Source organism: Microtus ochrogaster, chromosome 2 (genome assembly GCF_000317375.1).
Source record: "Microtus ochrogaster isolate Prairie Vole_2 chromosome 2, MicOch1.0, whole genome shotgun sequence".
NCBI classification, from domain to species: domain Eukaryota; kingdom Metazoa; phylum Chordata; class Mammalia; order Rodentia; family Cricetidae; genus Microtus; species Microtus ochrogaster.
In genome coordinates this window covers 14,589,279-14,598,466 of record NC_022010.1, presented here as the reverse complement: position 1 = coordinate 14,598,466, position 9,188 = coordinate 14,589,279, and the positions used below count along the sequence as shown (strand labels likewise).

Below are 9,188 nucleotides of genomic sequence, written 5' to 3'. Positions count from 1 at the left end.
TGGTTGTGAGCCACCATGTGGTTGCTGGGAATTGAACTCAGGACCTTTGGAAGAGCAGGCAATGCTCTTAACCTCTGAGCCATCTCTCCAGCCCCCGGCAGATTTCTTAAATTCAAGGCCAGCCTGGTCTACAAAGTGAGTTCCAGGACAGACAGGGCTGTTACACAGAGGAACCCTGTCTCAAAAGTCAAACAGAAGTCATTCTCCACTCCTATTCCCAAGTCCTCAGTTGCCTCTAGAAGTAACTATGTTACCAGTTTATTGCTTTTTATAGATAAGTATATCCTCAAACCCCACCCCTTTTTGAGGTATACAGTATGTAGACCAGACCAGGCTGGTGTCACAGAGATCTGTCTGCCTTTGCCTCCCAAATGCTGGGACTAAAGCCATATACTTCACTATCTTTGAATGTAGACATCTGGGCTGGAGAGATGGCTTAGTGGGTAAGAGCACTTGCTGCTCTCTGGAACCCTGTTTAGATTCCCTTCACCCATGTAGCAGCTCACAACCATTTGTTACATCTTCTTGGGCACCAGGCATACACATGGTACACAGACATGGTACATGCAGGCAAACACACAAAAGAATATATAGGGGCAGGCAGTGGTGGCGTACATCTTTGTGAGTTGAAGGCCAGTCTACAGAGTAAGTTCCAGGACAGTCAGAGCTAAAACCTTGTCTTGAAAAAGCAAAACAATTAGGTTAGGCACAGTATTAGCTTGGGGACTTACAAACCTGTTTCCTCTAGAACAGCAGAGAACAGTAGTAGGTCACCTCACAGGTTAGGGAGTCATAGAAGAGGCAGCTGAAGCTGTCCACACCCAGTCTGGGACAGTGTAAGCACACTTAGCATGGAGTTACACGTTGATCTTGGAGTCAGGTGCAGCCAATACCACACACACTGAAGTAGGTCAGCATACTTAGAATTTAGGGGCAGAGGGGGCTGGAGAGATGGCTCAGAGGTTAAGAGCATTGCCTGCTCTTCCAAAGGTCCTGAGTTCAATTCCCGGCAACCACATGCTGGCTCACAACCATCTGTAATGAGGTCTGGTGCCCTCTTCTGGCTGCATACATGCACACAGACAGAATAGTGTACACATAATAAATAAATAAATATTTTAAAAAAGAAAAGTAATTTAGGGGCAGAGAAAGCCTCCTGATGTCAGTGTGGGCTTTTCTGTTTTGTTGATCCATCCTTGTACTCACTAGTGAGCAGGCTGGTGTCAAACCCTCCATCTCCAGAGTGCGGCGAGGATAGGTGTGAGCCACCGTGCCTCACTGAGTTTGGGGCATTTGCTAAGAGCTTTACGGACAGACATTGAGCTGAATTATTCTTTTGTAATCTGTTTACAATGTAGCATGTTGAGCCGGGCATAGTGATACAGGAGGCAGAGGCAAGCCTCTGTGAGTTCTAGGCCAGCCTGGTCTACATAGTGAGTTTCAGAACCATCAGAGCTGTTGCATAGAGAAAGCCTGTCTCAGAAAATCAAATAGACAAACAAACAAACTAAAACTTAAAAAAGTATAGCATGTTTAACAACATCACTGCCCTAGCCGGGCGGTGGTGGCGCACGCCTTTAATCCCAGCACTCGGGAGGCAGAGGCAAGTGGATCTCTGTGAGTTCGAGGCCAGCCTGGGCTATAAGAGCTAGTTCCAGGACAGGAACCAAAAGCTACGGAGAAACCCTGTCTCGAAAATTAAAAAAAAAAAAAAAAAATCACTGCCCTAAGATGCCATTAGCATGGCTCTCTGTCACCATGACAACCAGGAGTGTCTCCAAGCATAACCAAATGTCCCCAAGGAGCTGGGTGAAAGGATTCTTGCTCAGTGGTTTTAAACCACCGTCTTTTTTTACTGTGAGATCTCAAGATACTGCCCTACTGATTGTGTAGCCCAGACTGGCATCAAACTCGGAGATCCACCTGCCTCTGCTTCCAAATATCTGTTGTTAGGGCACGGGCTGCAACAACTGTCCTGTATACTCATGGTTTTTAAAGTTTCCTTGAGATTCCTGTGATAGGCTAAGGAGGTGGGGATCTGCTTTAATCTCAAATCTTGGTGGCCATTGTGGCAGAGAGGGCAACTCACTCTCTGCTCTTGGCTGGCTCAGATGCAGTAGAACTGAAGCCACTTCTGTGCTCCCCTGCCTCAAATCCTCAACTCCTGACACACACACACACACATAGTTGGGAGGACCCACACAGTTGGTGAGGCTACCTCCCTTCCCTCTCCGACTCCTCCCACCCCTGCTCAAGCCATAGGTCCTTGGTGCAAGACCACCAGGTTCTTTATTTTCATGTCCTCTGATAAAAAGGCATAGGGCAAAGGATTTAAACAAGTGGGTCCCCAAGGCCAGCCAGGGAGAAGTAATACCACACCTCCATTGACAAAGAATAACCTAGTGTCTTAGAGGAGTGGGTGCCCTCTGAGGGAGCCAAGGGTGTGCCCAGAGTTGCTTGCTTGCTTCTGCAGGAGCTGCACCGGTCTGAGCAGTTTGGTGACAAGGGCTGGCATTTCTCCTGAGCCTTGATGTGCTCTCTCTACAGGTGGGGATGATGCTGGAACTAGTATTAGAAACACAATCATCTAAAACAAAACAAAAACCGCTGTCATCAACACCTCTCCCTGAAGCCTCACAGCCACTCCAGGCTAGGCCCCAGAAACAGTTGTGTCAGTGCGGGCCTAGGGCCCACAGCCTTATTTAAGGAGCTTTAGATGGGACCACCTGACCCATCAGTGCTCACCTCAGGAGGCAGAGAATGCAACTGAGAGATCTGGGCAGGCCTGGAATGCACTTGCTCTTGGAGGAACATGAGCTTCAAAGGGGAGCAGAAGGAAAAGCTAAGGTACAGGAGCAGGAAGCTCTCCCTCTCTGGTCTGCTCTCAGTGATACCAGATCAGCAGTGTTCAGGGATGCAAAGCTGCCTCAGATTCTGAGATCAGAGATGGCAGATGTGTCTTCTTACCGGACGTCAGTCCTCTTCATCCTCCGCCTTCTTCAGCGCAGCGATTGCTTCCTTCAGAACACCATCTGGGTCTTGAATCTCTACCTGGAGAGCAGCAGGGGGAGGGGATTGGTTGGTTGGTTTAAGGGCATGGAATGCCCCAGGCTGCCTTGCTGGAGATGCTCTGCTTGAAAACAAAATCTTTAATCCCAGCACTCGGAGGCAGAGGCAGGTGGATCTCTGAGTTCAAGGACAGCCTGGTCTACAGAGTGAGTTCCAGGACAGGCTCCAAAGCTACAGAGAAAACCATATCTCAAAAACAAAATCAAAACAACCAAAAAAAAAAACCCCAACCAAACAAACAAAACCCAATAAAACAAAACCTCATCCATAGTTCCTGGACACGTGGGGCTGCAGATGCTGTGTCTATCCTCTGGCTTCACCTACCTTAGGAATGGGGAACTGGGTGGGCTCCGGGGCCTCATCACGGCCGAAGTCAATCATGGTACCACACTTGGCCACGTCATCCACCCAGAAGCCTTCAAACAACTGCCCGTGGTCCAGGTGAAAGAAACGCCCATGCCCATTCTTCATGCCTCTCTCCCAGCTGCCCTCATATCGGTTCCCATTCTCTATGGAGAGAACAGACAAGCCTGGGTGCTGGGCACAGGGCAGCAGTCAGGGTTATCAGGCTGGGCCTCACCCGTCTAGCTCCTGACACGGGTATGTTAGAGGGTCACTAGGCGCTAGACAGTAGCCCACACCAGTATAGAGAGTCACTGGGCGCTAGACAGCAGGTGTAGTGTCCAGCTCCACACCAGCAAAAATGGCATTTTACCTCGACCACTTCAAAGGGTTTATTTTTTTGGTATTGGAGACAGAACATGGCTCGTGCATGCACACACTCGGGCTGTAACATGCATGCACACACTTAGTTTCTGGGCTGAAACTCTAGTTCCAGTTTATGGTTTTGTTGTTGCTTTTGTTTTTTTACTCCATTTTGCTCTGCAGTGCTAGGGGCTTTGAGCATGCTAGGCTAGGCAAGTGCTCTATACCCTGGGGATCTGGAGCTCCGCCTGTCTCTGCCTCCTAAGTCCTGTGATGAAAGCTACAGAAGTTGTATCTTCTGAGACAGCATGGCCACCTAGCTAGCACAGGCTGGCCTTTAAGTCGAAGCAGAGCTGATGATTTCACAAACTTTTACTCCGGGCAGTGAGTTCTCTCCTCCCACCTCGTGGGCCCAGGATCAACTTCAGGTGGGCAGGTCTGTGTGGAAGAGCCATTACTCACTGCGCCATCTCCCAGGCCCTCTCAAGCAGATTGCCTGGGGCCGCAGCGCTAGCACTGGGATCTGAATTCACGTAAGCTTGCCCAGAGCCGAGGCCATGAGAAATGACACGCCTAGAACATTGGCTCTGTTCAGCAAGTGACCCTGAATACAAGTTACACATAGTGGAGACACACTGAAGGCAGACTTTGCTAAGGCAAACAGGGACAACAAGACAGACTGACCGACCGCCGAAGCCTTCCACCTGACCCAGGGCCTCAGCTAGTTGGAGCTCACTGGAAGTTGGAATCTCACTTTTTTAGGGCCCACAAGGCTGGTGTTACAGGGGCGTGGCAGGTGGGGCAGGGAGTCTGGGATGGGATCTTTCCGGAAAGGGGTGGGACCAAGAGGCATTGGGGCGTGGTTTCACGGGGAGGGGCACTCACTCAGCCGCAACATGCCCTCCCCTTCAGGCTTGTCGTTCAGCCACTGGCCCTCGTAGATGTTGCCATTGCGGTAGTACATGCGTCCCCACCCGCTGCGCTGGTTGCTGCACCACTCACCCTCATAATAGTCCTTGGGTCCGTAAAACTGGATCCCATAGCCCTGAAAGAAGGAAGATGTCCCACCATTCGCCAAGTTATCCCAGCCTCACACCTGACCTTTCTCGCATCGCCAGCCATCCAAGCAGAAGTGAAAGAATTCTAGGATTCTAGCACCGTCTTTCGGTTCATCACGTGGACCGCCTTTCTACAGCCCGCGTCGGTTTCCCCTCTTCCCCTCTTCCCCTCTTCCTTAGTCCTCTTATCTCTGGCGCCACTTCCGCACACCCTCCCTCCGTACAGCCCCAGAAGGATATTTTATAGTCCATAGCGTCACCCATCCAACTCTGCCCTCCCCAGGGAAGACATCTTTGTTATTTCTTCCTCCCCATTGACATGTCTACCTGGCTAACTCCTTGCTCCTTTGGGCATGACCTGCCCTGTATCTTCTAAACTAGATAACACCATCTCCCAAGCCCAGTGACGCCACTGGTAAGGCTATATTAAATGCAAATCCTTTGCTTTAGGCTGTCTTCCCTCTAGGAGCAAAGAATATGAAATCTTGGGCTCTGAAACGGCTTAGTTAGTAGTCCCTTAGTTAGTAAAACGGAATACTAAAGGCTATAAACGGTTACAGGAGTCAGTTCAAGTACCGTACCGCATACAGTAAGTGCCAATAGCAACACTGTTATCATCAGGCTCCATAGCCAGCATGAGGAAATATGTCTGCAGAACGGACGGGGATGTCCCTCTGGCCAGCTTCTACCCCTTCTGCTCTTGCCCTATGGCTAAAGATGTGAACTCTGTTCTCACTCCTTGTTTTCTCCCCTCTCCCCTTCCCAGTCATGGTCTCTCTGTGCAGCCCAGGATGGCCTCCTCCTGCTATCCCCCTGCCTCCACCTCCAGAATGACCCTGCTTCCTCCCCTTCCGTCTGACTTAAGCCAAAAGGGGGAGACTCAGAATGGGCACCCTGGAGGAGAAAGCCAGGAAATAAGGGGGAAGAGGCTGGAGGAGGCCTTGCCTGCTGCCTCCCTGGGGCTCCCCCCCCCCCCCGCTCCTCTTGCTTCCTGGTTTCTTGGTTTTACTTTGAGAAGCACTACAACTCCCTCACCCCGTCCGTCTCCCACCACCAAACTACTGGTCCTCCTGGCTCTAGGTCCACTTCCTGCCTCCCCCCCCACACACAGAGCTTGGTGCTCAGACTCGCCTACAGACAAGGCATGCTGGGACCCACTCACCGATTTCTTGTCCCCTTTCCACCAGCCTGAGTACACCCTCCTGTACTTTCCGGTCTCTGGGTCAGGGTGACTGAGGGTGCCATAGCCATCTCGCTTTCCAAACCTCCAGTCTCCTTCATAGGTAGCGCCGCTCTTCTTCCAGACCTGTGTTCCTTTCCCTGGTGACACATGGATGGGCCAACACTGCAGACCCTTGCCATCTGGAAGCTGAAGGCCATATGCTGGTACAGACCTCAGGGACTTCAGCCCTGAACAATTTCTTCAGAACTGGAATAGGGTCTGTACCTCATCATTAGACTGTAAGCATGAAGAAGAAAGGAAAGTTCCATGGCTAAAAACAGTGATTCTCCTGCCCACTGTCTAACAGCTAGACTGTCAGGGCAAACCTCAAGTAGAGGTGAGGCTGAGGCAGGAGGATGGTAAGCTCCAGGCCATCCAGGGCAGCTTCTAGAGCCTGACTCAAAATAAAGAAAAAAGAGGCTGGGAAATGGTGTGTGAGATCATGAGTTTGCTTCCCAGCAGAGAAACAAAGAAAACAGAAATCCTTCTATTTACAACATGAGTGGAACAGCCGGGCAGTGGTGGCGCACGCCTTTAATCCCAGTCCTCAGGAGGCAGAGGTAGATGAATCTCTGAGTTTAAGGCCAGCCTGGTCTACAGAGTGAATTCCAGGAGGAGAGTCAGAACCACACAGAGAAACCCTGTCTCAGGAAAAAAAAAAAGAAAGAAAAGGGAAATAAACCAGACACAGGAAGACACATACCAAGGGTTGTCACTTTTATGTGGCATCTCAAGAAGCCAAACTCAGAAACAGAGAATAGAATGATGGGTACCAGGAGCTGGGAGGAGAGAAAGAGGGAGATGTGGGTAAAGGCTCTCAGCGTAAGGTGTCTACGTTTTAGAGGACCAATGTACAGCATTGTAATTAAGTTAACAACTGCATCATGCTGGATAGACAGCTCGGCCATGCAAGCCTGACGACCAGAGTTTCAGCCCCGGAATCCATGGCAGGAGGAAAGAACTGACTTCCAAACGTCTCTCGTTTACCATCCGCACACATGCTGTGGCGACACTTGGTCTCACCTGTACACATCACTCATGCCTAGATTTATACTGTCCTGGGATTCGAATCCAGGGATACATGTCAGGAAAGCCATTTATCAGCTGATGGCTACATCGCTAGTCCCATAATATGGATTTTTTTTTGTGGTTTTTTGAGACAGGGTTTCTCTGCGGTTTTGGAGCCTGTCCTGGAACTAGCTCTTGGAGACCAGGCTGGTCTCGAACTCACAGAGATCCGCCTGCCTCTGCCTCCCGAGTGCTGGGATTAAAGGCGTGTGCCACCACTGCCCAGCAATAATATGGATTTTTGAGACAAGATCTTATCCCATTTCCCAGGCTACCCTTGGACTCATGATCCTCCTGCCTATTTCCTGATCCTTGCTTCTCACGAATTTAGATTACAGCTATTATTGCTTCTATTCCTGGCCATAACCAGTCTGATAGCAATGAATAAATCTAAGGAATGAATGAACAAATGAAGGAATGAGTCACCATGAAAGAAAGCACTGGAAGCCAAGTACCCATGTCAAGTCTGCATGCATCTTTCCTCAACTCCCCTGCTGGCTCGTTAGCAGGCCAGAATTTTCCATCCCCTTCTCATTCCCTAAACAAAGTTAAATCAAAAGCTGCTGGGCAGGAGCCCCAGGGCTAGCTGGAAAAGGTGTTCCTGCCTTTTGGGGGGGAGGGCGTTCAAGACATGGTTTCTCTGTAGCTTTGGAGCCTGTCCTGGCACTAGCTCTTATAGACCAGGCTGGCTTCGAACTTACAGAGATCCGCCTGCCTCTGCCTCACGAGTGCTGGGATTCAGCCGTGCCAGGCAAGCTGTCTATCACTGTGTTAGCTAGTTTTACGTTAGCGACTTGGCATGAGCTAGAGTGACTTTTGAAGAGGGCGACAGTGTCCCCATCAGATTGGACCTGTGAGCAAACCTGCAGGGCAGTTTCTTGATTGATGACCGGTGTGGGAAGGCGCAGCTCACTGTGGATGCTATCACCCTTGTGTTCCTGGGTGCTGTGGGGGAGGGGAGAAGCAGGCTAGGGGTACTTTAGCTGGAGAGATGGCTCAATGGTTGGGCACCCTTGTTGTTATAGAGCATCAGGGTTCAGTTCCCAGCACCCTTGTCTCACAGTCCTCCATAGACATGAATATGGTGCATATACATGCATGCATACATACATACAAGCAAAAGACTTACACACATAAATAATTTTTTTAAAAAAATGAAAGCCAAGAACAAGCCAGTCATGTTCTCCTGCATGGCCTCTGCATCAGCTCCTGACTCGCTTTGCTGATGAACTGTAACGTGGAAGGACAGACAGAAATAAAGCCTTTCCACTCTAAGTTGCTTTGGTCTGTGCTGTTTCATCACAACAGTAGAAACTTGGTAAGACAGGCACTAAGATACATTCCTAGCCCTTGGATTTTAAATTTTATTTATAAAATAGTATTTATTTTTAGAGATTTATTTTTATGTGCCTGTGTGAATGTCATGTGAATGTAGTACCTACAGAGGCCAGGAGAGGGTGCTATAATCCTGGGAGGTGAAGTTACAGTGATTATGAGCCACTGGAAGTGGGTGCTGGGAACTGAATTCAGATTCTCAGCTTTCTTGTTTGTTTTGTTATTGTTGAGACATGATTACACTGTGTTTCCCCAGATGGCCTAAGACTTGCTATGTAAACCCGGCTGGCCTCCAGCTCAGAGCTCTACCTGCCTCTGCCTCCTGCATGCTCAGCTTAAAGGTGTGTACCACTGACACCAGTGAACAATACTTGCTCTTAACTTCTGAGCGATCTCCCGGGCCCAACCCTTGGGTTTTTAAATCTAGAGCAGGTAGGGCTTCAGTCATATCTCAGTGGTAGGTTCTGCCTAACAATATTTGAAATATTATGAAATAAAATATTCACATTGTGAGATAAAAACTTGATCTAGGTTATTCCTGACAAGGGCAGACTCACCCTTCATCCACACGTGTTTGGCACACACCGTGCTGACTAGCCTGTTCCCTTCTTTTTTTTTTTTTTTTTGTTTTTTCGTGGGTTTCTCTGTGGTTTTGGAGCCTGTCCTGGAACTAGCTCTTGTAGACCAGGCTGGTCTCGAACTCACAGAGATCCGCCTGCCTCTGCCTCCCG

The 9,188-nt window shown here is 49.5% G+C and overlaps 1 protein-coding gene across 3 annotated transcripts in view; it reads right to left on the bottom strand.

Moving 5' to 3' along the window:
- Window positions 1–2,270: 2,270 nt before the first annotated feature.
- Window positions 2,271–9,188, bottom strand: part of Morn3 (MORN repeat containing 3) — a 14,669-nt gene continuing 7,751 nt past the window's right edge. For 2 of the 3 annotated variants that reach the window (XM_005344429.2, XM_013349805.2), the window contains exons 3-7: window positions 5,995–6,152; window positions 4,660–4,819; window positions 3,394–3,578; window positions 2,968–3,051; window positions 2,271–2,587 (exon numbers count right to left, since the gene is read on the bottom strand). In XM_005344429.2, the coding sequence (XP_005344486.1) occupies window positions 2,974–3,051; window positions 3,394–3,578; window positions 4,660–4,819; window positions 5,995–6,152 (581 nt within the window). In that variant the 3' untranslated portion in view covers window positions 2,271–2,587; window positions 2,968–2,973. The remainder of the gene's footprint in view (window positions 2,588–2,967; window positions 3,052–3,393; window positions 3,579–4,659; window positions 4,820–5,994; window positions 6,153–9,188) is intronic. The other variant, XM_013349807.2, reaches the window with a different exon arrangement.